The sequence below is a fragment of the Pongo pygmaeus genome, chromosome 19 (assembly GCF_028885625.2).
Source record: "Pongo pygmaeus isolate AG05252 chromosome 19, NHGRI_mPonPyg2-v2.0_pri, whole genome shotgun sequence".
In the NCBI taxonomy this organism is placed as follows: domain Eukaryota; kingdom Metazoa; phylum Chordata; class Mammalia; order Primates; family Hominidae; genus Pongo; species Pongo pygmaeus.
In genome coordinates this window covers 29864439-29890440 of record NC_072392.2, presented here as the reverse complement: position 1 = coordinate 29890440, position 26002 = coordinate 29864439, and the positions used below count along the sequence as shown (strand labels likewise).

The 26002-nt window shown below is 55.2% G+C and overlaps 1 protein-coding gene across 7 annotated transcripts; it reads left to right on the top strand.

The window, feature by feature from the left end:
- The first annotated feature begins 369 nt into the window (after nucleotides 1-369).
- On the top strand, nucleotides 370-23038 carry LOC134738690 (putative NAD(+)--arginine ADP-ribosyltransferase Mav). Of its 7 annotated transcripts, none has more exons than XM_063655990.1 (3): nucleotides 370-558; nucleotides 18957-19056; nucleotides 21551-23038. In XM_063655990.1, exon 3 carries the CDS (start codon nucleotides 22003-22005, stop codon nucleotides 22498-22500), a length of 498 nt encoding a protein of 165 aa, XP_063512060.1. In that variant the 5' UTR covers nucleotides 370-558; nucleotides 18957-19056; nucleotides 21551-22002; the 3' UTR covers nucleotides 22501-23038. The 7 variants fall into 7 exon arrangements, with proteins under 7 accessions (XP_063512060.1, XP_063512062.1, XP_063512064.1 ...); XM_063655992.1 differs by lacking the exon at nucleotides 370-558 and adding an exon at nucleotides 2759-2962; XM_063655994.1 differs by lacking the exon at nucleotides 370-558 and adding an exon at nucleotides 2766-2962 and having other exon boundaries at nucleotides 21574-23038.
- The last annotated feature ends 2964 nt before the right edge of the window (nucleotides 23039-26002 follow it).

Sequence of the window (26002 nt, the reverse complement as noted above, 5' to 3'; positions counted from 1 at the left end):
GTCCAAACTCGGATCTGAAGAGGAGTTCTCAGAACCCAGCAGCCGCCCTGAAGCTCCCCTTCCATCGGTGGAAGTCGGCTCAAGGAGGACCTGAAGAAGGGACTCCTTGGGGCTTGGCCCTGGGACATCAGCGGCCCCCTCACCAACGCCTCCCCAAACTGGACCCCGGATCCAGCCCCAGCCACAGCTGCAGCAGGAGCCCGCCTGCCGCCGCGCAGCCGCCATTATTTAAAGGCGATGCAGCCTGACTGCCAGGAGCTGAGGGCGAGTCGGCCCAGCCAGTGCGCATGCGCGAGACGCGAGCGACTTCTCCCGTCACAGTGCTTCCCACGGTTGTCTTAGAAACCGGTCCCTGAGGCTTGGCAAAGCAGGAGCCCTCCATGGCAGTGCTTGGGTGTCGGGGCTCTGAGGCTCCGGCCTGACCTCTCCACGGGGTCGACGGCAACGTCTGCCGATGGCAGGAGTCACAAAGGGCCGAACAGGATGAGGAAACCCCAGGCAGAGTCCGTGGGAAGCAGCACGGCATCTCAGACTCAGGCCTGCCCTGACGGTGTTGGGGTGAGTCTCCCCAAAAGTCCTGCCTCCGTGATCTCGAGGACAGGTCGGCCTCCATGCCCCTGGGCAGCTCTCTCACCCGAGGGTCGTTCTGGTCGAGAGCAGAACCCCGCAGCCTCAGGGGATGCCTGCGGGTGTGTGTTTCAATGGCTCTGCTCTATGACTCTGTGTGAGTGTCTGTGTGTGTGTCTGTGTGTGTGTCTGTGTCTGCGTGTGTGTGTCTTCCATTCTCTCTTCTCTCTGTGTCTCTCAGTCTCTGTGTGTTTCTTTCCCTCTCTCTGTCGGTTTGTGTGTGTGCCTGTCTGTGTGCGTGTGTGTCTTTGGCCGAAAGTACCCTGTGCGCCACAAACCGATTTCCACCATGTCGGCCTGTCTTTGGTGAGCCTCTTTGTGCGTCTCTGCCTGGGTCATGGAGCCGGTTGTCAATCGTCTTCGCCGCCGCGGATCCGCTTTGGGTGTGTGAAGACCTGGTCCACGTGAGGAGATACGTCGGTCCCGGAGCAATGGAAATCTCATCCCCGTCCTGAGCGGCCTCTTTTCTGTGATCAAGATGAACACACTGCAGCCAAGGACAAGATCCCCACAGCAACTCTGAGAAATGAGGCCACACTACCATACAGTCTGGAAGAGGAAGCCGGGAATGGGAGATGGCAACTATCCCTGTCACTGGAACGCTGGCTTCTCTGGACAAGCCACCCTTTTGGGACCCCTCCCCTTATGCCCGTGGCGGTGGCACGGTTCTGTATCCCGCCTGGGCTCTGGGCTCTGTCCTCTGCTCTGTCCTCCCTATTGCTCCGCCTCCCCTGTTTCTCAGGGGCCCGGATGCCTCTCGCTCTGGCCACATGTCTTCAACAAAGATGACTTCCCAGTCCGTCAGGGAGACACTTCCTGGGGATCCGTGTCATGATTCTTTCTCTCTCCAAACGTGTTTCTGTTTCATTGGTCAGGTCTCATGACCCTGAAGCTCTTGGCTTCCATACGGGTCTCAGACAGGGAAGCTTCCTCCTTCTCCACGTTTCCCCTCATGGGTGGGTGGATTGCCTAGAATGAGCGCTAGGCGACCCTGACTGGCCTTGTCTTCTAGGACAGGTGGTGGTGTCGCGTTTCCTCTGCACTTCCTGTCTCATTCTGGAGGGACATCCTCTCCTCTGCTCCTGGGTGGACTGACTTCCTTGATGTTCGGGCCGAAACGAATGTCAGGGAACCAAAGGGACTGTGCTGGGGCTGGGGCTGGGGCTGGGGCTGGGGCTGGGGCTGGGGCTGGGTGCAGGGGGAGGTTTCGTCGGGGCTACCAGGGCGGTGGAGGGTTGGGGGTGGGGCGAATTTTGCAGAAACCTCTTTGCTCCTCTGGTAGGCATTTGAAAACGTGGCTTGGGTCAGGCACAGGCCCCCCCACCCCCGCGGTTCCCAGGCGTTCTTTGATTTTCCTCGGCATTGATGGAAAGTCCCTTGTTCCCCCCTTCCACCGGACCGTGCCTGGAAACCACCGTTTGTTTCGCCGTCGCCCCGCCCCGTATGCCTCCGGTGACACACGTTCACACCGTCTGCTGTGGGATCCGCCAGTGCCACGCGTGGTCACACGGTGTCCACCTCGGATTCGCCCCTGTTAATGTTTGCACGTGTCCCGTAAGGCGCGGTCGGCTCTCCGGAGCCCCAGGGCTTTTAGAAGCGGGGCAGGCCACTGCTCTTTGAGAGGAGGAGGGAGGCAGAGGGCTGATGGATCATTGAATTTTCAGCTGACACTACGCCTTGAGACCTATGGGATCATTCTGTGCTGCAGCGAGGCACTGCCTGCCTCACCAGGTGTGGTGAGCCCATCCTATTTCACTCGGAGGGGGCCGAAATCGGATCTGAATGGGAGTCCGGAGGACACAGCAGGCGTCCTCAAGCTCCCGCTCCCTCGGTGGAAGTCGGCTCAAGGAGGTCCTGAGGACAGGACTCCTGGGGGTTTGGCCCTGGGACAGGACACCCGCGGCCCCCTCTCCCACGCCGCCCCAAACTGGACCCCGGATCCAGCCGCCGCCGGGGCTGCAGCAGGAGCCTCGCTGCTGCCGCCGCCGCGCAGCGGTGGCCTAATTTAAAGGGGACGCAGCCTGAGTGCCAGGAGCGGAGCGCGAGTCGGCCCAGCCAGTGCGCATGCGCGAGGCGCGAGCGGCTTCTCCCGTCACAGTGCTTCCCACGGTTGTCTTAGAAACCAGTCCCTGAGGCTTGGCAAAGCAGGAGCCCTCCGTGGCAGTGCTTGGGTGTCGGGGCTCTGAGGCTCCGGCCTGACCTCTCCACGGGGTCGACGGGAACGTCTCCGGATGGCAGGAGTCGCAAAGGGCCGACCAGGATGAGGAAACCCCGGGCGGAGTCCGCGGGAAGCAGCACGGCATCCCAGCCTCAGGCCTGCCCTGACGGTGTTGGGGTGAGTCTCCCCAAAAGTCCTCCCGCCGTGATCTCGAGGACAGGTCGGCCTGCGTGCCCCTGGGCTGCTCTCTCACCCGAGGGTCGTTCTGGTCGAGAGCAGAACCCCGCAGCCTCAGGGTTTGCCTGCGGGTGTGTGTTTCAATGGCTCTGCTCTATGACTCTGTGTGAGTGTCTGTGTGTGTGTGTGTGTATGTGTGTGTGTATGTGTGTGTGTGTGTGTGTCTGTGTGTGTGTGTGTCTCCCATTCGCTCTTCTCTGTGTGTCTCTCAGTCTCTGTGTGTTTCTTTCCCTCTCTCTGTCGGTTTGTGTGTGTGTGCGCCCGTGTGCGTGTGTGTCCTTGGCCGAAAGTACCCTGTGCGCCACAAACCGATTTCCACCATGTCGGCCTGTCTTTGGTGAGCCTCTTTGTGCGTCTCTGCCTGGGTCATGGAGCCGGTTGTCAATCGTCTTCGCCGCCGCGGATCCGCTTTGGGTGTGTGAAGACCTGGTCCACGTGAGGAGATACGTCGGTCCCGGAGCAATGGAAGTCTCATCCCCGTCCTGAGCGGCCTCTTTTCTGCGATCAAGATGAGCACACTGCAGCCAAGGACAAGATCCCCACAGGAGCTCTGAGAAATGAAGCCACACCACCATACAGTCTGGAAGAGGAAGCCGGGAATGGGAGGTGGCAACTATCCCTGTCACTGGAACGCTGGCTTCTCTGGACAAGCCACGCTTTTGGGACCCCTCCCCTTATGCCCGTGGCGGTGGCACGGTTCTGTATCCCGCCTGGGCTCTGGGCTCTGGCCTCTGCTCTGTCCTCCCTCTTGCTCTGCCTCCCCTGTTTCTCAGGGGCCCGGATGCCTCTCGCTCTGGCCACATGTCTTCAACAAAGATGACTTCCCAGTCCGTCAGGGAGACACTTCCTGGGGATCCGTGTCGTGATTCTTTCTCTCTCCAAACGTGTTTCTGCTTCATTGGTCAGGTCTCACGACCCTGAAGCTCTTGGCTTCCATACGTGTCTCAGACAGGGAAGCTTCCTTCTTCTCCACGTTTCCCCTCATGGGTGGGTGGATTGCCTAGAATGAGCGCTAGGCGGCCCTGACTGGCCTTGTCTTCTCGGACAGGTGGTGTCGCGTTTCCTCTGCACTTCCTGTCTCATTCTGGAGGGACATCCTCTCCTCTGCTCCTGGGTGGACTGACTTCCTTGATGTTCGGGCCGAAACGAATGTCAGGGAACCAAAGGGACTGGGCTGGGGCTGGGGCTGGGGCTGGGGCTGGGGCTGGGGCTGGGGCTGGGGCTGGGGGCAGGGGGAGGTTTCGTCGGGGCTACCAGGGCGGTGGAGGGTTGGGGGTGGGGCGAATTTTGCAGAAACCTCTTTGCTCCTCTGGTAGGCATTTGAAAACGTGGCTTGGGTCAGGCACAGGCCCCCCCACGCCCGCGGTTCCCAGGCGTTCTTTGATTTTCCTCGGCATTGATGGAAAGTCCCTTGTTCCCCCCTTCCACCGGACCGTGCCTGGAAACCACCGTTTGTTTCGCCGTCACCCCGCCCCGTATGCCTCCGGTGACACACGTTCACACCGTCTGCTGTGGGATCCGCCAGTGCCACGCGTGGTCACACGGTGTCCACCTCGGATTCGCCCCTGTTCCTGTTTGCACGTGTCCCGTAAGGCGCGGTCGGCTCTCCGGAGCCCCAGGGCTTTTAGAAGCGGGGCAGGCCACTGCTCTTTGAGAGGAAGAGGGAGGCAGAGGGCTGATGGATCATTGAATTTTCAGCTGACACTACGCCTTGAGACCTATGGGATCATTCTGTGCTGCAGCGAGGCACTGCCTGCCTCACCAGGTGTGGTGAGCCCATCCTATTTCACTCGGAGGGGGCCGAAATCGGATCTGAATGGGAGTCCCAAGGACACAGCAGTTGTCCTCAAGCTCCCGCTCCCTCGGTGGAAGTCGGCTCAAGGAGGTCCTGAGGACAGGACTCCTGGGGGTTTGGCCCTGGGACAGGACACCCGCGGCCCCCTCTCCCACGCCGCCCCAAACTGGACCCCGGATCCAGCCGCCGCCGCAGCTGCAGCAGGAGCCTCGCTGCTGCCGCTGCCGCGCACCGGTGGCCTAATTTAAAGGGGACGCAGCCTGACTGCCAGGAGCGGAGCGCGAGTCGGCCCAGCCAGTGCGCATGCGCGAGGCGCGAGCGGCTTCTCCCGTCACAGTGCTTCCCACGGTTGTCTTAGAAACCAGTCCCTGAGGCTTGGCAAAGCAGGAGCCCTCCGTGGCAGTGCTTGGGTGTCGGGGCTCTGAGGCTCCGGCCTGACCTCTCCACGGGGTCGACGGGAACGTCTCCGGATGGCAGGAGTCGCAAAGGGCCGACCAGGATGAGGAAACCCCGGGCGGAGTCCGCGGGAAGCAGCACGGCATCCCAGCCTCAGGCCTGCCCTGACGGTGTTGGGGTGAGTCTCCCCAAAAGTCCTCCCGCCGTGATCTCGAGGACAGGTCGGCCTGCGTGCCCCTGGGCTGCTCCCTCACCCGAGGGTCGTTCTGGTCGAGAGCAGAACCCCGCAGCCTCAGGTTTTGCCTGCGGGTGTGTTTCAATGGCTCTGCTCTATGACTCTGTGTGAGTGTCTGTGTGTGTGTGTGTGTGTATGTGTGTGTGTATGTGTGTGTGTGTGTGTCTGTGTGTGTGTGTGTCTCCCATTCGCTCTTCTCTGTGTGTCTCTCAGTCTCTGTGTGTTTCTTTCCCTCTCTCTGTCGGTTTGTGTGTGTGTGCGCCCGTGTGCGTGTGTGTCTTTGGCCGAAAGTACCCTGTGCGCCACAAACCGATTTCCACCATGTCGGCCTGTCTTTGGTGAGCCTCTTTGTGCGTCTCTTCCTGGGTCATGGAGCCGGTTGTCAATCGTCTTCGCCGCCGCGGATCCGCTTTGGGTGTGTGAAGACCTGGTCCACGTGAGGAGATACGTCGGTCCCGGAGCAATGGAAGTCTCATCCCCGTCCTGAGCGGCCTCTTTTCTGCGATCAAGATGAGCACACTGAAGCCAAGGACAAGATCCCCACAGGAGCTCTGAGAAATGAAGCCACACCACCATACAGTCTGGAAGAGGAAGCCGGGAATGGGAGGTGGCAACTATCCCTGTCACTGGAACGCTGGCTTCTCTGGACAAGCCACGCTTTTGGGACCCCTCCCCTTATGCCCGTGGCGGTGGCACGGTTCTGTATCCCGCCTGGGCTCTGGGCTCTGGCCTCTGCTCTGTCCTCCCTCTTGCTCTGCCTCCCCTGTTTCTCAGGGGCCCGGATGCCTCTCGCTCTGGCCACATGTCTTCAACAAAGATGACTTCCCAGTCCGTCAGGGAGACACTTCCTGGGGATCCGTGTCGTGATTCTTTCTCTCTCCAAACGTGTTTCTGCTTCATTGGTCAGGTCTCACGACCCTGAAGCTCTTGGCTTCCATACGTGTCTCAGACATGGAAGCTTCCTTCTTCTCCACGTTTCCCCTCATGGGTGGGTGGATTGCCTAGAATGAGCGCTAGGCGACCCTGACTGGCCTTGTCTTCTCGGACAGGTGGTGTCGCGTTTCCTCTGCACTTCCTGTCTCATTCTGGAGGGACATCCTCTCCTCTGCTCCTGGGTGGACTGACTTCCTTGATGTTCGGGCCGAAACGAATGTCAGGGAACCAAAGGGACTGGGCTGGGGCTGGGGGGGGCTGGGGCTGGGGCTGGGGCTGGGGCTGGGGCTGGGGCTGGGTGCAGGGGGAGGTTTCGTCGGGGCTACCAGGGCGGTGGAGGGTTGGGGGTGGGGCGAATTTTGCAGAAACCTCTTTGCTCCTCTGGTAGGCATTTGAAAACGTGGCTTGGGTCAGGCACAGGCCCCCCCACCCCCGCGGTTCCCAGGCGTTCTTTGATTTTCCTCGGCATTGATGGAAAGTCCCTTGTTCCCCCCTTCCACCGGACCGTGCCTGGAAACCACCATTTGTTTCGCCGTCGCCCCGCCCCGTATGCCTCCGGTGACACACGTTCACACCGTCTGCTGTGGGATCCGCCAGTGCCACGCGTGGTCACACGGTGTCCACCTCGGATTCGCCCCTGTTCCTGTTTGCACGTGTCCCGTAAGGCGCGGTCGGCTCTCCGGAGCCCCAGGGCTTTTAGAAGCGGGGCAGGCCACTGCTCTTTGAGAGGAGGAGGGAGGCAGAGGGCTGATGGATCATTGAATTTTCAGCTGACACTACGCCTTGAGACCTATGGGATCATTCTGTGCTGCAGCGAGGCACTGCCTGCCTCACCAGGTGTGGTGAGCCCATCCTATTTCACTCGGAGGGGGCCGAAATCGGATCTGAATGGGAGTCCCGAGGACACAGCAGGCGTCCTCAAGCTCCCGCTCCCTCGGTGGAAGTCGGCTCAAGGAGGTCCTGGGGACGGTACTCCTGGGGGTTTGGCCCTGGGACAGGACACCCGCGGCCCCCTCTCCCACGCCGCCCCAAACTGGACCCCGGATCCAGCCGCCGCCGCAGCTGCAGCAGGAGCCTCGCTGCTGCCGCCGCCGCGCAGCGGTGGCCTAATTTAAAGGGGACGCAGCCTGACTGCCAGGAGCGGAGCGCGAGTCGGCCCAGCCAGTGCGCATGCGCGAGGCGCGAGCGGCTTCTCCCGTCACAGTGCTTCCCACGGTTGTCTTAGAAACCAGTCCCTGAGGCTTGGCAAAGCAGGAGCCCTCCGTGGCAGTGCTTGGGTGTCGGGGCTCTGAGGCTCCGGCCTGACCTCTCCACGGGGTCGACGGGAACGTCTCCGGATGGCAGGAGTCGCAAAGGGCCGACCAGGATGAGGAAACCCCGGGCGGAGTCCGCGGGAAGCAGCACGGCATCCCAGCCTCAGGCCTGCCCTGACGGTGTTGGGGTGAGTCTCCCCAAAAGTCCTCCCGCCGTGATCTCGGGGACAGGTCGGCCTGCGTGCCCCTGGGCTGCTCTCTCACCCGAGGGTCGTTCTGGTCGAGAGCAGAACCCCGCAGCCTCAGGGTTTGCCTGCGGGTGTGTGTTTCAATGGCTCTGCTCTATGACTCTGTGTGAGTGTCTGTGTGTGTGTGTGTGTGTGTATGTGTGTGTGTATGTGTGTGTGTGTGTGTCTGTGTGTGTGTGTGTCTCCCATTCGCCCTTCTCTGTGTGTCTCTCAGTCTCTGTGTGTTTCTTTCCCTCTCTCTGTCGGTTTGTGTGTGTGTGCGCCCGTGTGCGTGTGTGTCTTTGGCCGAAAGTACCCTGTGCGCCACAAACCGATTTCCACCATGTCGGCCTGTCTTTGGTGAGCCTCTTTGTGCGTCTCTGCCTGAGTCATGGAGCCGGTTGTCAATCGTCTTCGCCGCCGCGGATCCGCTTTGGGTGTGTGAAGACCTGGTCCACGTGAGGAGATACGTCGGTCCCGGAGCAATGGAAGTCTCATCCCCGTCCTGAGCGGCCTCTTTTCTGCGATCAAGATGAGCACACTGCAGCCAAGGACAAGATCCCCACAGGAGCTCTGAGAAATGAAGCCACACCACCATACAGTCTGGAAGAGGAAGCCGGGAATGGGAGGTGGCAACTATCCCTGTCACTGGAACGCTGGCTTCTCTGGACAAGCCACGCTTTTGGGACCCCTCCCCTTATGCCCGTGGCGGTGGCACGGTTCTGTATCCCGCCTGGGCTCTGGGCTCTGGCCTCTGCTCTGTCCTCCCTCTTGCTCTGCCTCCCCTGTTTCTCAGGGGCCCGGATACCTCTCGCTCTGGCCACATGTCTTCAACAAAGATGACTTCCCAGTCCGTCAGGGAGACACTTCCTGGGGATCCGTGTCGTGATTCTTTCTCTCTCCAAACGTGTTTCTGCTTCATTGGTCAGGTCTCACGACCCTGAAGCTCTTGGCTTCCATACGTGTCTCAGACAGGGAAGCTTCCTTCTTCTCCACGTTTCCCCTCATGGGTGGGTGGATTGCCTAGAATGAGCGCTAGGCGACCCTGACTGGCCTTGTCTTCTCGGACAGGTGGTGTCGCGTTTCCTCTGCACTTCCTGTCTCATTCTGGAGGGACATCCTCTCCTCTGCTCCTGGGTGGACTGACTTCCTTGATGTTCGGGCCGAAACGAATGTCAGGGAACCAAAGGGACTGGGCTGGGGCTGGGGCTGGGGCTGGGGCTGGGGCTGGGGCTGGGGCTGGGGCTGGGGCTGGGTGCAGGGGGAGGTTTCGTCGGGGCTACCAGGGAGGTGGAGGGTTGGGGGTGGGGCGAATTTTGCAGAAACCTCTTTGCTCCTCTGGTAGGCATTTGAAAACGTGGCTTGGGTCAGGCACAGGCCCCCCCACCCCCGCGGTTCCCAGGCGTTCTTTGATTTTCCTCGGCATTGATGGAAAGTCCCTTGTTCCCCCCTTCCACCGGACCGTGCCTGGAAACCACCGTTTGTTTCGCCGTCGCCCCGCCCCGTATGCCTCCGGTGACACACGTTCACACCGTCTGCTGTGGGATCCGCCAGTGCCACGCGTGGTCACACGGTGTCCACCTCGGATTCGCCCCTGTTCCTGTTTGCACGTGTCCCGTAAGGCGCGGTCGGCTCTCCGGAGCCCCAGGGCTTTTAGAAGCGGGGCAGGCCACTGCTCTTTGAGAGGAGGAGGGAGGCAGAGGGCTGATGGATCATTGAATTTTCAGCTGACACTACGCCTTGAGACCTATGGGATCATTCTGTGCTGCAGCGAGGCACTGCCTGCCTCACCAGGTGTGGTGAGCCCATCCTATTTCACTCGGAGGGGGCCGAAATCGGATCTGAATGGGAGTCCCGAGGACACAGCAGGCGTCCTCAAGCTCCCGCCCCCTCGGTGGAAGTCGGCTCAAGGAGTTCCTGAGGACGGGACTCCTGGGGGTTTGGCCCTGGGACAGGACACCCGCGGCCCCCTCTCCCACGCCGCCCCAAACTGGACCCCGGATCCAGCCGCCGCCGCAGCTGCAGCAGGAGCCTCGCTGCTGCCGCTGCCGCGCAGCGGTGGCCTAATTTAAAGGGGACGCAGCCTGACTGCCAGGAGCGGAGCGCGAGTCGGCCCAGCCAGTGCGCATGCGCGAGGCGCGAGCGGCTTCTCCCGTCACAGTGCTTCCCACGGTTGTCTTAGAAACCAGTCCCTGAGGCTTGGCAAAGCAGGAGCCCTCCGTGGCAGTGCTTGGGTGTCGGGGCTCTGAGGCTCCGGCCTGACCTCTCCACGGGGTCGACGGGAACGTCTCCGGATGGCAGGAGTCGCAAAGGGCCGACCAGGATGAGGAAACCCCGGGAGGAGTCCGAGGGAAGCAGCACGGCATCCCAGCCTCAGGCCTGCCCCGACGGTGTTGGGGTGAGTCTCCCCAAAAGTCCTCCCGCCGTGATCTCGAGGACAGGTCGGCCTGCGTGCCCCTGGGCTGCTCTCTCACCCGAGGGTCGTTCTGGTCGAGAGCAGAACCCCGCAGCCTCAGGGTTTGCCTGCGGGTGTGTGTTTCAATGGCTCTGCTCTATGACTCTGTGTGAGTGTCTGTGTGTGTGTGTGTGTGTGTGTATGTGTGTGTGTGTGTGTCTGTGCGTGTGTGGGTCTCCCATTCGCTCTTCTCTCTGTGTCTCTCAGTCTCTGTGTGTTTCTTTCCCTCTCTCTGTCGGTTTGTGTGTGTGTGCGCCCGTGTGCGTGTGTGTCTTTGGCCGAAAGTACCCTGTGCGCCACAAACCGATTTCCACCATGTCGGCCTGTCTTTGGTGAGCCTCTTTGTGCGTCTCTTCCTGGGTCATGGAGCCGGTTGTCAATCGTCTTCGCCGCCGCGGATCCGCTTTGGGTGTGTGAAGACCTGGTCCACGTGAGGAGATACGTCGGTCCCGGAGCAATGGAAGTCTCATCCCCGTCCTGAGCGGCCTCTTTTCTGCGATCAAGATGAGCACACTGAAGCCAAGGACAAGATCCCCACAGGAGCTCTGAGAAATGAAGCCACACCACCATACAGTCTGGAAGAGGAAGCCGGGAATGGGAGGTGGCAACTATCCCTGTCACTGGAACGCTGGCTTCTCTGGACAAGCCACGCTTTTGGGACCCCTCCCCTTATGCCCGTGGCGGTGGCACGGTTCTGTATCCCGCCTGGGCTCTGGGCTCTGGCCTCTGCTCTGTCCTCCCTCTTGCTCTGCCTCCCCTGTTTCTCAGGGGCCCGGATGCCTCTCGCTCTGGCCACATGTCTTCAACAAAGATGACTTCCCAGTCCGTCAGGGAGACACTTCCTGGGGATCCGTGTCGTGATTCTTTCTCTCTCCAAACGTGTTTCTGCTTCATTGGTCAGGTCTCACGACCCTGAAGCTCTTGGCTTCCATACGTGTCTCAGACAGGGAAGCTTCCTTCTTCTCCACGTTTCCCCTCATGGGTGGGTGGATTGCCTAGAATGAGCGCTAGGCGACCCCGACTGGCCTTGTCTTCTCGGACAGGTGGTGTCGCGTTTCCTCTGCACTTCCTGTCTCATTCTGGAGGGACATCCTCTCCTCTGCTCCTGGGTGGACTGACTTCCTTGATGTTCGGGCCGAAACGAATGTCAGGGAACCAAAGGGACTGGGCTGGGGCTGGGGCTGGGGCTGGGGCTGGGGCTGGGGCTGGGGCTGGTGCTGGGGCTGGGTGCAGGGGGAGGTTTCGTCGGGGCTACCAGGGCGGTGGAGGGTTGGGGGTGGGGCGAATTTTGCAGAAACCTCTTTGCTCCTCTGGTAGGCATTTGAAAACGTGGCTTGGGTCAGGCACAGGCCCCCCCACCCCCGCGGTTCCCAGGCGTTCTTTGATTTTCCTCGGCATTGATGGAAAGTCCCTTGTTCCCCCCTTCCACCGGACCGTGCCTGGAAACCACCGTTTGTTTCGCCGTCGGCCCGCCCCGTATGCCTCCGGTGACACACGTTCACACCGTCTGCTGTGGGATCCGCCAGTGCCACGCGTGGTCACATGGTGTCCACCTCGGATTCGCCCCTGTTCCTGTTTGCACGTGTCCCGTAAGGCGCGGTCGGCTCTCCGGAGCCCCAGGGCTTTTAGAAGCGGGGCAGGCCACTGCTCTTTGAGAGGAGGAGGGAGGCAGAGGGCTGATGGATCATTGAATTTTCAGCTGACACTACGCCTTGAGACCTATGGGATCATTCTGTGCTGCAGCGAGGCACTGCCTGCCTCACCAGGTGTGGTGAGCCCATCCTATTTCACTCGGAGGGGGCCGAAATCGGATCTGATTGGGAGTCCCGAGGACACAGCAGGCGTCCTCAAGCTCCCGCTCCCTCGGTGGAAGTCGGCTCAAGGAGGTCCTGAGGACAGGACTCCTGGGGGTTTGGCCCTGGGACAGGACACCCGCGGCCCCCTCTCCCACGCCGCCCCAAACTGGACCCCGGATCCAGCCGCCGCCGCGGCTGCAGCAGGAGCCTCGCTGCTGCCGCCGCCGCGCAGCGGTGGCCTAATTTAAAGGGGACGCAGCCTGACTGCCAGGAGCGGAGCGCGAGTCGGCCCAGCCAGTGCGCATGCGCGAGGCGCGAGCGGCTTCTCCCGTCACAGTGCTTCCCACGGTTGTCTTAATAACCAGTCCCTGAGGCTTGGCAAAGCAGGAGCCCTCCGCGGCAGTGCTTGGGTGTCGGGGATCTGAGGCTCCGGCCTGACCTCTCCACGGGGTCGACGGGAACGTCTCCGGATGGCAGGAGTCGCAAAGGGCCGACCAGGATGAGGAAACCCCGGGCGGAGTCCGCGGGAAGCAGCACGGCATCCCAGCCTCAGGCCTGCCCTGACGGTGTTGGGGTGAGTCTCCCCAAAAGTCCTCCCGCCGTGATCTCGAGGACAGGTCGGCCTGCGTGCCCCTGGGCTGCTCTCTCACCCGAGGGTCGTTCAGATCCCCGCAGCCTCAGGGTTTGCCTGCGGGTGTGTGTTTCAATGGCTCTGCTCTATGACTCTGTGTGAGTGTCTGTGTGTGTGTGTGTGTGTATGTGTGTGTGTGTGTGTCTGTGTGTGTGTGTGTCTCCCATTCGCTCTTCTCTCTGTGTCTCTCAGTCTCTGTGTGTTTCTTTCCCTCTCTCTGTCGGTTTGTGTGTGTGTGCGCCCGTGTGCGTGTGTGTCTTTGGCCGAAAGTACCCTGTGCGCCACAAACCGATTTCCACCATGTCGGGCTGTCTTTGGTGAGCCTCTTTGTGCGTCTCTGCCTGGGTCATGGAGCCGGTTGTCAATCGTCTTCGCCGCCGCGGATCCGCTTTGGGTGTGTGAAGACCTGGTCCACGTGAGGAGATACGTCGGTCCCGGAGCAATGGAAGTCTCATCCCCGTCCTGAGCGGCCTCTTTTCTGCGATCAAGATGAGCACACTGCAGCCAAGGACAAGATCCCCACAGGAGCTCTGAGAAATGAAGCCACACCACCATACAGTCTGGAAGAGGAAGCCGGGAATGGGAGGTGGCAACTATCCCTGTCACTGGAACGCTGGCTTCTCTGGACAAGCCACGCTTTTGGGACCCCTCCCCTTATGCCCGTGGCGGTGGCACGGTTCTGTATCCCGCCTGGGCTCTGGGCTCTGGCCTCTGCTCTGTGCTCCCTCTTGCTCTGCCTCCCCTGTTTCTCAGGGGCCCGGATGCCTCTCGCTCTGGCCACATGTCTTCAACAAAGATGACTTCCCAGTCCGTCAGGGAGACACTTCCTGGGGATCCGTGTCGTGATTCTTTCTCTCTCCAAACGTGTTTCTGCTTCATTGGTCAGGTCTCACGACCCTGAAGCTCTTGGCTTCCATACGTGTCTCAGACAGGGAAGCTTCCTTCTTCTCCACGTTTCCCCTCATGGGTGGGTGGATTGCCTAGAATGAGCGCTAGGCGACCCTGACTGGCCTTGTCTTCTCGGACAGGTGGTGTCGCGTTTCCTCTGCACTTCCTGTCTCATTCTGGAGGGACATCCTCTCCTCTGCTCCTGGGTGGACTGACTTCCTTGATGTTCGGGCCGAAACGAATGTCAGGGAACCAAAGGGACTGGGCTGGGGCTGGGGCTGGGGCTGGGTGCCGGGGAGGTTTCGTCGGGGCTACCAGGGCGGTGGAGGGTTGGGGGTGGGGCGAATTTTGCAGAAACCTCTTTGCTCCTCTGGTAGGGGTTTGAAACATGGCTTGGGTCAGGCACAGGCCCCCGCAACCCCCGGTTCCCAGGCGTTCTTTGATTTTCCTTGGCATTGATGGAAATTCCCTTGTTCCCCCCTTCCACCGGACCATGCCTGGAAACCACCGTTTGTTTCGCCGTCACCCCGTCCCATATGCCTCCGGTGACACACGTTCACACCGTCTGCTGTGGGATCCGCCAGTGCCACGCGTGGTCAAATGGTCTCCACCTCGGATTCGCCCCTGTTCCTGTTTGCACGTGTGCCGTAAGGTGCGATCCGCTCTCCAGAGCCCCAGGGCTTTTAGAAGTGGGGCAGGCCACTGCTCTTTCAGAGGAGGAGGGAGGCAGAGGGCTGATGGATCATTGAATTTTCAGCTGACACTACGCCTTGAGACCTATGGGATCATTCTGTGCTGTGGCGAGTCCCTGCCTGCCTCACCAGGTGTGGTGAGCCCATCCTATTTCGCCCGAATTGCATAGCATGGGCAGGAGTTCGGGAGACCATACGTGGGTCTCGCCACCTCTCCACTGGCCCGACCTCCCTGCAGACCCCCAGGACTGGGTTAGCATCTCCTTGCTGGCAGGCCTGGCCACCAGAGGTCTTTGCTTATGTCTAAGGTCTCTGTAGTTGTGGTTCACAGGATGGGGGCTGCTCCTGAAATTCAGCACCACACAGGCACTGCACAGCACTGTGCCATGGTGGTGGGCACTCGCTTTCCAGATAGAGCCCATGTTGCCAGCAGGCATGATGCATCATTTACCCTACGCTGAGTGCAATAGGTCATTTTATAGAAAAAAACTTGGGCCAGGCGCGGTGGCTCACACCTGTAATCCCAGCACTGTAGGAGGCCAAGGCGGGTGGATCACAAGGTCAGGAGCTCAAGACCAGCCTGGCTAATATAGTGAAATCTTGTCTCTATGAAAAATACAAAAATTAGCCAGATGTGGTGGTGGGTGCCTGTAGTCCCAGCTACTCAGGAGGCTGAGGCAGGAGAATCACTTTAACCGAGGAGGCAGAGGTTGCGGTGAGCCAAGATCATGCCACTGCACTCCAGCCTAGGCGACAGAGCAAGACTCCATCTCAAAACAAAAAAAGAAAGAAAGAAAAGAAAAGGAAAAGTATTTGTAGATGAATGAAGGTGACTCCTTTGAATATTGGAAGTGATTTTATTTTAGCCATTGGTCTGGCAGTCATTCTGATGGGGTGACATGTGTCCCTGCCTTAGTCAGCAGAGCACAGGAGTGTGCTACACCTCCCCTCATCTGAAGATGCAGCCCATGAGCAGGAATGCCTGTCTTTGTGTCACACCAACAGAGAGGATGTGTCTGGTTTCACCACTCACTGCAGAGGCAGAAATTACCCAGAAAGAAGAGATAGTCTGTTCCCAGGAGTGGGTCCTTTTGACCCAGCATGGGGGTCATCTCCCTTCCTTGGCCGGGACCCCCAACCTGAACACAGAGGCAGAGAACATGTGAAGGGCTCCCATTCGCAAGTGGCCCAGGGTGCAAGCTCTGAGCCTGTGGTCCTGGTCACTGCCCTTTTCTCCACAGCATGGCTGCCACCATCCTGGGCTGGGGCACAGAGGGGCTTTGCAGAGATCAGCATAACAAAAGCATCACTGAGATGCTGCAGTAGCAAACCGTGATAACTTCCTGGGCTGCCAAGGCAGCCTAAGCTATTTGTTGCTGCACTCAGTGTCCCCAGACAGCTGTGTGGCTGTCACTGCCTCTGGTGTGTCCCTTTTACTTCTCTTCTCCTGCCTGAGCTTCTGCTCTGAACTCTGTCTCTAACTTACAAGAAATCAAGCTCACTGGATTCTGAGCTCTTCGAGTTCAAGGACTGTGTCAGTAGTTCATGTCTCTTTCTAGAGATCACAGCTTAGTATCTGGCACAGAGCAGATACTCAGCCAATGCCAAATGATTCATTTGCTGGAAAGCTGAATTTCATCCATAATCCTAGTCAATGCAAATACATTCTGCTGGTGGGGTGTGTTTGTCCTCTGAAGGCGTTTTCCCAGGCTTTGTAAATACATACAGGCCATTTAGAAATTTGAATGTCAAAGAGTAAAGGAGCTGAGAAAGTAAACATTGGAGAAGTGTTGGGGGTAGGGTGGTATTATTTGCAAAATATTCCTGGATCCTTGTGAGTACTATAAACCCTTGATGAGCACCGATTCTGGGCCACGCCAGACACCCAGCTGGACCCAGGAGATACTGAGGTGAGTAAAGCCAAAATGCCTCCCTTCAGCAGGAGGCAGGCAGTCACACCAAAGTGATAAAGGCACAAAAGCCAGAGGCAGCAGGGGAGCAAGGACTACCTTGTTCCTGTACTGTGTGACCTCAGGGAGAGCTTTGGGAGGAGGACATCTGTGCAGGGCTTGGAAGGATGAACACAAATTTGCCGAGCAGAAAAGGGAGCCAAGGAAATCCCGATGGAGAACAGCTTGGGTGAGAGTGTGAGCCACGGGATTGAGGGGCACAGGCATGGAACTGGAGGAGCAGAAAGAATGAGGGAGGTCAGCAGAGGTCAGTCACAGAAGGTTTGAATCCTGGTGAGGGAGCAGTGGGTGCTGCACAAGGGACATGGGCCTGGAGGAGATGCAGTTATCTCTGAGTGAAGATGGAGCACGCCATCCACTAGGGAACCACAAGATGCAATAGAAATAAGAACCCTGAGAAGCCTGCACAAAGGATGAGGGGCCCAGGGGTGGCACCAAGAAGGTCCCTGTCAGAGGCCAGCTTTGAATGGAGACAGAAAAGACTCTTGAGGGTCTCAGCTGCTGCAAACCTCCTCAACACATCATATTTTACCTTCAAATATTTGCTAAAGAATACTAACTATTGGAAGAGCAATGATCCATTGATAATAATTATTCCCTCACTGTACATTTTTTACAATTCTCAAAATGCTCTCGGTCCAGTGTCTCATTGGAACCCCCATATAATCCCATTTTACAAATAGGGAAATGAGGCCCTGTGATGTCACACCGAGGTTTGCAGCAGTTCCAGGATAGAAAATAGGGAGCATTTTCATCTCAGCCCTTGGTATAAGTCTCAAAGTTCCTTTTCTGGGATGGGTTCCTTGAGGCCATCCAGCAGCCCATAGTCCAAGACTTCTTCTTCCTCCTTGGGCTTCTCCACACCTATTTCCAAAGCCTCCTTCTCCTCCTTTGTTCTCAGGTACCACTACCAGTTGTTGGGCAGGGAGACCTCCTGCTGCTGTCCATCCTAGGGTGTATCCTCCAACATGGGTGCATTGTGGTTCAGCCAGCACCTACACCACCTGAAGCCCAGGGCTCCTGTGGTGGGCCTGAGGTTCCTCCCTATCAAATGGAGATGTGCTCGGGTTGCTGCCTTTGCTGAAGCCCATGTCCAGGTTATCTTCAGGGTGGCGCAGGATACAGGGCTCTGGGGACAGGCCAGAGGGCTGCAGGGGCAAAAACCAAGAGGATGAGGGGATCTCTGAGTCAGACCGCCTGGATCCGCATCCCAGAGACTAGCTGCAAGGCCTGGGGAAGACTGGTTCACCTCTCTGGGCATCAGTTTCCTCCCCTGTAAAGTGGGAGGCATAACAGATTCACTCCTACAGTTGTCTCTGAGCTTTACAGCAGGTAATGTGTGCAAAGTACTTCGCGCAATGCCTGGCACAAGGAAGGTGAGAATAAACAGGGTTACTATGATATCATCATCTGAGCTAGGTCACTCATGCACTTCTCCAATGCTTCAGGGTTCCCCTCCATCCCTCACAGGGTAGCAGCAAGTGAAAGGGATGCCCCTGGCCTTGAGGAGCTCACATCTTCTCATTTCCCAGGGGTCTCCATCCAGTATCCACACATGCCTGGCATGCAGCAGGCGCCTCATCCACATCTGGTGAAAGAGTGGAAAGCAGGTCATTATCATGTATTGTTTGGCACAGAATCTGCAGTAGGGGACAGAGAAGTGAGTGACTGTAGTTGTGCCCACCAATTCCTGTCCTTGAATTTTCAGGGATCAAGCGGCCTTAGCAAGTCTAGTACCAGGGAGTGGGCACTGTGTGGTGGAGCAGGAGGCAGGTCCTGAGAAAGGCAGTGGGGTGAGGAGAGGAGCTCTGCCTTTGAGGTCTGGGAGATCCTTCACCAGGACCTCACCAAAGGCCCCGGGCAGGTCATCCCTCATCCCAGAATCTCTCTATGCTCTTCTGTATAATGGGGCTAGCCTGGAAGAGATACTTGCACAACCATGTTCAGAGCAGGATCATCCACAATAACCAAAAGGTGGAAGCAACCCAAGTGTCCATGGATGGATGGACGGATCAACAAAATGCTCTCTATGCATACAGTGGAATAGTGTTCAGCCTTGAAAAGGAAGGAGATTCTGACACCTGCTGCATCAAGAATGAACATTGAGGACATTAGGCTGAGCAAAAGAAGCCAGACCAAGAAGACAAATGCTGTATTATTCCACTTTTCCAAGGCACCTAGAGTAGTCAAATCCATAGAGACAGACAGGAAAATGGTGGCTACCAGGTCCTGGGGAGGGTGGTGATTGGGGAGTTGTTTTTAAATGAGTTACAGAATTGTAGTTTTACAAGATGAAAAGCATTCTGGAAATTGGTTGCACAACATTGTGAATGTATTTAATGCCACTGAAATGTAAACATAAACATAGTTAGACAGTAACTTTTAGTTTATTTTACCACAATTTTTATAATGGGGTAGTTATGCCTGTCTTCTTGTGTTGCTGTAGGGTTTCATGAGATAACATATAAGGAACCACCCAGCATGTTGCCTGGCACACAGTAACTGCCCAATAAATCACAACTGGATGTTATTGAAGATAAAGTTACCTGACTTCTCTGAGGCTTGCTCTCTTCAGCTGAAAATTCTCCCAAAATATATTAGATGAGACCCTACTGTATTATACTGGGTTCATAAATACCACTCCCCCTTTTCCCTTCCCACAGAGCGCAATGAATAGAAGACACTTCTCTGCACCCCAAAAGCTCCATGCTGATTGCGAGAAGGAAATGCTGGATGGAGGGGTTCCTGGAACTACTGTGAGGGGTGAGCTTTCCCCAGATGTCTAGAAATGAGGCAGAGGCTCGACATCTTCCACCCCCACTAAGGTTGCCTTGCAGTTCCCAGCTGGCTCTGTACTTCCTAGAAACTGCCACTTTTCTGCCTCCATTACCTCATAGCCCAGTCAGCACCATTATCATCATCACCATGATCGCCATCACCATCCTTACAATCACCAACATTATCATCATCGCCATCACCATTCTTACCCTCACCATTCTCACCATCATCAACACCAGCATCTTCACCATAACTATCACTATCGTTATCACCACCTTCACCATCACCATCCTCACCATAATAATTATTGTCACCCTCCCCATCCTCAAAATCATCATCATTATCATCATTACCATCACTGTCATCGTCACTATCACCATTCTCACCATCATCATCCTCATCATCATCACCATTATCCTCACCATAACTATCGCTGTTATCATCACCACCTTCGCGATCACCATCCTTATTATCACCATCACAATCACCACCATCACCATTCTCACCATCACCATGTTCACCTTTACCATTCTCACCATCATCATCACCTTCATCATCCTCAACATAACTATCACTTCATTATCACCACCTCCACCTTCACCATCACCATCCTCACCATCATCATCACCACCATCACAACGATCCTTGCTACATGGAACCATGCATTCTGGGTAGGAGGGCTCTTGGGTCAGGGCATCTAACACATCTTGTAGGATAGAAACCCAGCCCCTCAGGGTCTCACAGTTGGTGAAGTAACTGATTCTTGTGAGGTCATGTTCCTCACAAGATTTTACGATGTCAGTCACCAGAAAAGTATGCCAATTTTAAATATGTCTAAATATAAAATATCCCTTCAAATTATTTACTACAGAAACTGATATAACTAAAAGAAACATGGACTAATCTACAATATAGATTTTAACATACCTTTCAATTACCGATGGAACCAACAGAAAAAAATCCATAAGAGAAATGGAGATTTGATGAACGCAATGAACAAACTTGACATAAACTGACATATACAGAAGGGGACACTCAACGACTACTGGATACACATCCTTTTCCAGTGCACGTATCATATTTACCAACATCGATTATATGTTGGAATTTAAAGGGACTCATCACAGAGTATTCAGTCGTGGGATTTTGCCTAAATTTTCTGGCCTTCAACAGGGTTCAAATACCGTTAAATTCTTATTTCGTCTAAAGAGTCCTATCCTTTTTTTGGAAATTTTACTGCAACAATCTAAATTTGCATAACAACTGAACCCAGCCCTTGGAACTTGAAGTTTATTCTAGCCAAAGGCAGATTAAACTGTCTAAGTAGTAATGTCCTTCAAATTGTTGTCCCCTGCTCCAGTAACGGAGTATAGCTCCAAGAAGCTAACAGACTGTCTTTCATAGTATACATTCTATGTTACATCAAAACACGGTATAAATCCTTGAAATCAGCAGCAGAGAGAAAATGAGATCAACAACCATCTAGCTGTGACCTCACTACTTAGTAATTACACTTTTAGCTGACTCCTTTACTTGATTCCTAACTGCTTATTTCTGGCAGGGTAGCACTAATCCCTGACCAAGCTGACCTTTTAAGAAGTGAGCAGAACGAAAAGGCTCTACCACCAGTGATCAGCTTAACAAGCTGCAACGCTAGTCACTGGCTGCAACTCTAGTCACTGGCTGCAACTCATATTGTGGGTTTTAAGAGCTCAGAATTACCATGGAAATATTATTGACTCCAAAAGAAACCCAGAAATCTCTGGGAATCCAGCAAAGATAGAAAGGGCCTCTCAATAGTCACCACTCACACTTTGCTTTGTTTTGGTAACTATTTTATTACATACGGAGAATATCAAAAAAGTAGGCCTTTTCCTCATTGTTAATGCTAACCCTAAAATGGTAAGGCTCTTGCAGGTTGAAACCCCCAGGCTCTCACTGGCCCTTCAACAGAAGGCAGTGAAGTCACCTGCAAGAGTGATCACCCAAAAGCTTCCAGGCTGGACAAGTTGGGACTCAGTTCTTGCAGTTCCCAAATTCACAGTTCTCTTGGGACATGGTTATTTATGGAGCTCCTGAAGATGAGAAATTCCACCCACGAAATTCTGTTTATAAAAATTATTCACATCTAATTATGTCTGGAGACATTAACACAGCAATGTCGAAAATTTTCCATTAATTGTTAATCCATGGAGAAAAACTGAAAAATTATTTTTTAAAATATGAAAAGCTTCATATAATACAAATTATACTCCCACATGTGATTCAATTTCTATTCATTAATGCCAGAGAAGTTAATAATTACGAATTGCCAGTGGTAAAAAAAAAATCATTCATCATTGGAGAAGTGCAGAAGGTTTAAAAGAGGTAAGAATTAGTTTTTGGCTTTGGGGAGTTTTATGCTTTCCAAAAGGTTTTGCTCTTTTTATTTTTGCTCATGGCTTTCTCTCTCTCTCTCTCTCTTTCTTTCTGATTTCAGTTTCTTTTGATTTTCCTGCTTAGAAATGGTGAGAGAACTTTGGATGTGGAATGTGGAGTAGGAGGAACACGAAGTGAGGTTCTGCACTTGGGGTGGTCAGCACTGCGGATGCCCAGCAAAGGCACGGCCTGGTCCACATCCCGGAGGGGTTTCTGCACCCTAGTCGGCATCGCAGCTGATGGTGAAACTTTTGGTGTGGCAGAAGAGTGTCCACAAACTTCGGAAGGTATCCGCTGCATCCTCCATAGCCGTGTATCCCTGCCGAGGGCGATCATCTCGGGGAGCGGAAAGTCCTGCTCATGGGCCAGGGCTGGCTGGCTGGAGCCACTTGCGCGGCGCAGCCCTGGCAGAGGTTCAGGCGGCCCAGGTGTCGCAAGCGGCTGTGAGTGATGCCTTCTTGGGGCCGTAGGGGTCCCAGGAAGGCTGCAGACCAGGGCTGACGAGCGGGAAGCATGGTGGCCGCGATGGAAGGTGACAGGGTTAGCAGCGCCAGGGTCCCAGCAGAGCCCGAGCCCGGGCATCCCGCATCTCCAGCAGCACCACGGGTAGGCCTGGCGCTGGTGACGTGGCGGCCGGTGCACAAGGCCCACGACCCAGTCCCAGAGGCCAGCCCATCGTCAGATAACTTCAGGAACCCCGGGCCAGCTGAGGCCCCAGGCCCCACAGGCAAGACAAAGGGCAGAGGCTCCGCAGGCGGGACCGAGAGCCGGCAGCGAAGGCCTGGCTCCACCGCCGCGGAGCTCGCAGGGCGCAGCAGGCACCGGGCAGCGACCAGGGCTTCCAGAGGAGGTTGTGCACCCCCGCAAAGGCTCCTGCCCGGCGTCCAGCCTATCCGCGGGGACTCCACGTGCACCTCCTCCTCATTGTCCTTGTCTAGGGCCGCGGCAAGGTCCTCGCTCCCATGGCGCGACTCCGGGGGCGCAGGAGCCTGGGCTGAACAGGTGGAGTAGGGTGAGCACCGCCAAGAACCCAGCGAGAGTGGCGCCCCAGGGCGGCACAAGAGGCCGCATTTAACGTGGCAATCATCTCAAAGATTTTATGGCATCTTTTTTTTGACATCTTATAATGTCGATAATGTCTATTATATCTTGTGATATAATTATTAACACCACTTCATTGTGATTATTATGATTATTTTTATACCAACACATCTTCAATTATTAACATTCCCAGTTGCTAGAGAAAAATGAAAACGACTAGTTTTGAAAGCCTTACGTCTGCCAATGGAAGCACATTCCAGCATGTGGCCAATGCAATCCACTTTCCACCACTTTCACAAGAAACGTTACTGCACAATTATACTATCCTACCCTTATATACTTTGTGTGTGTGTACTTGTGTGTATGTATGTTATATATGTTTTATATATATATATATATATAAAGTATGCCAGAGATGAACAAGTATTAGAAAATTAAATGCACACAGGTCATGTCAGTGCTATGTATAATGTGGTGTACTAAGTATAGATGTTCAACAGTGTGGAATCTAGGCTGGAACAGGACTCCTAGTCTTAAGCAATTCTTTCTAGTTTCAGTCTCTGGAAATAATGCTTTATATCAAGCACGCGGGAAAATTAATGGATTTTAAAGACTGTTCTATGTCAACTATAACATTTCATTTGGGGATTTCTGTCCCTTACAATATCTACCTCATTTTGGATGGATTCCTTGAGGCCTGGTTTATTTTTCTTTTCCTTTCTACACATTGCTGCTCAGAGTGATGAAAGGAATTGTATTTTGAATAAAATAGCTAAGCATCGTTTTGTGAGCAAGGAGCATGATGGTACTTTGACCTACCATTTCTCCTTACGGTAGTTATGGTTACAGTGGGGCTGGAGTGTTTACTGGGAGCCTGGACATCTGCTGGGACATGATACCCACTGGGATTTTTTTGTGTCAACCTGGTCTCTGATGTCCACCTGGGGATTGGGAATCCACCTAAGACCTGATGTTTACCTGGAGCCAGATGTGCACCTGTGGCCTGATGTTCAGTTGGCAACTAGGAATTCCACTAAGGCTTGATGTCCACCTGAGGCATAGGTAACCATTTGTGGCCTAGTGTTCCCCTGAAGCCCAGGTGTCAACCTAGGCCATAATGTCTTCTTGGGGCCTGCTGTCCACCTGCAGACTGGTGTCTGCATAGGGACTGGTATCCACCTGGGGTCTGGTGTCTGCCTGGGGCCTAGTGTCCACCTGAAGACTGAATATAGACCTCAGACCTGACGTATGCCTGGGGCCTATTTATCCACCTGGGGACCAGCATTCTTCTGGGGCCTCATGTCCACTTAAGCCCTGGGTGTCAACCTGGTGCCTCATGGCCACCAGGGATCTGTGTACTCACTTTGGGCCTGGTGCTCCCATAGGGCCTAGGTGTACACCTGGGGAATGATGTGCAGGTGGAGGTGGATGTCTTCCTGGGTGCTGGTGTTCATCTGGGGACAAGGGTCTCCCTGGGGACTGGTGTTTATTGGGAAACTCATATGCACCTTGAACCTGCTGTCTACCTAGGGCCTGATGTCCATGTTAAGGCTGGGTGTCCACCTGGGGCCTGGTTGTCCACTTGAGGCCTAATGTCCACCTAAGACCTAGTCTTCACCTAGGGCCTGGGTGTCCACCTGGAACCTGATGTTCAGCTGGAGATGCATCCACCTTAGACCTAGGTATCCACCCACGATATGGTGTCGAACTGGGGCCTTATGTCCACCTGGGGACTAGATATCTACCCGAGGCTTGATGTCCACCTGGAGCCCGATATCCACCTCAGAGCTGTGTGTCCACCCAGGTTCTGGTATCCACATGGAGCCTGGTATTCATCTGGGGCCCAGTGCCCACCTGGAACCTGGGTATCACCATGGGTCCTGGGTGTCCACTTGGAACGTGATGTGCACCTGGGACCTGAGTTTCCACCTAGGGCCTGATGACCACCTGAGATCCAGGTGTCCATCTGGGGTCTGATATCTACCTGAAGCCTAGGTAACCACCTACGGCATGGTGTTACCTGTGCCTTGATTTCCACCTGAGCCTGGTGTAAACCTGGGACCTGGGTGTCCATCTGAGGCCTGATGTACACCTCAAGTCCAGTGTCCACCTGTGGCCTGATGTCAAGTTGGAAGCTGATATCCACCTGGGGACTGATGTTCTCCTGGGGCCTGATATCCAACTGGGATCAGATGTTCACCTAAGGCCTGGAGTTAATCTGGGGCCTGATGGTCACCAGGGTCCCAGGTGTCCACCTAGGGCTTAGTGTCCAACTGGGGCCTGATGTCCACCTGGAGTCTAGTATCCACGTTGGCCCTGATGCTACTTGAGGCCTGGGTGTCTTCCTAGAATCTGAATCCCCAATTGGGCCCTGATGTCCACCTGAGTCCTGGTGTTCTTATACGGTCTGATATCTACGTAAGGCCTGGGTATCCTCCTGCAGCCTGATGCTCACCTGTAGGCTGGTGTCCATATGGGGCCTGAGTGTCCACCTGTGAGCCTGATGTACACCTGGAGTCCAGTGTCCCCTTGGTTACTAACACGTACCAGGAAAATGGTATATACATGGGGCCTGATACACACCTGGAGCCTGTGTGTCCACTTAAGCCCTGATGTCCACCTGGGGCCTCGTGTTTACCTGGGGCCTATATCCACCCACTACCCAAAGTCAAGTTGGGAAAAGGGCCCAGGATAGGTGAGGATCACAGAACAGGGACCTCATTCATAAGAAATTCTGCTGTAGAATGGGTGCTCTAAGCTCTTAAAACAGCCTCTGCCTCAGGAAAGACTGTCCAGGGCATAGGAAGCCCACACACAGGGTGGGATGACAAGTTTGCATCTGTCACTGCTGGGAGCCCTGGGGGCCTCTGCCCTTTTGGCCGCGTTGTCTCCTGCCTCTTAGGGTGGTAGGATTCCGGGCTCTGATTGCAGCAGGTGGATTCACTTAGCTCTCCTCCCCTTTTAGCATTACTGTCTTCTGTAATAAACCTCTCACTTTGATCTGCCAGGCTGTCAAATGCTTTGATTGCCCTCTCTGTTTTGTTCCAATGGTTCATCCATCCAAATATCCACAATAGAAGGACAGATTTTAGTCTCTTCATACAGTGGGATATTTCACAGCTATTAAAACAAAATAAATGCTTGTATATTGATAGGCAAAGTCATCCCACATCAATAACTTTTAACACGTTTTATGATCCCACATCTATGTCTGTACATAATGTTTGCCACTGCTTAAACAAAACAAAATCTAAGATTTAGACTCCAAATGGAATTACAGGGGAGTCTTGATGTCTGTGTTCTGTAGTTCTGTCATGTTTGAAATTGTCAAATAAACATGGTGCCTTTCCAGTAGCCACTCAGAATTCCTCCTGTCTGTCCACAAAGCATTGTTACCCTCCCTGTCCCATTTGCCCCAGCCCCATGGAGCTTGCTGAGCTGGCACCATCATCTCTTGTAATAGACAAAGACA

Coding starts and splice junctions, on each gene's coding strand:
- LOC134738690 (XM_063655990.1), top strand. CDS start 22,003: ATGGTGGCCGCGATGGAAGGTGACAGGGTTAGCAGCGCCAGGGTCCCA.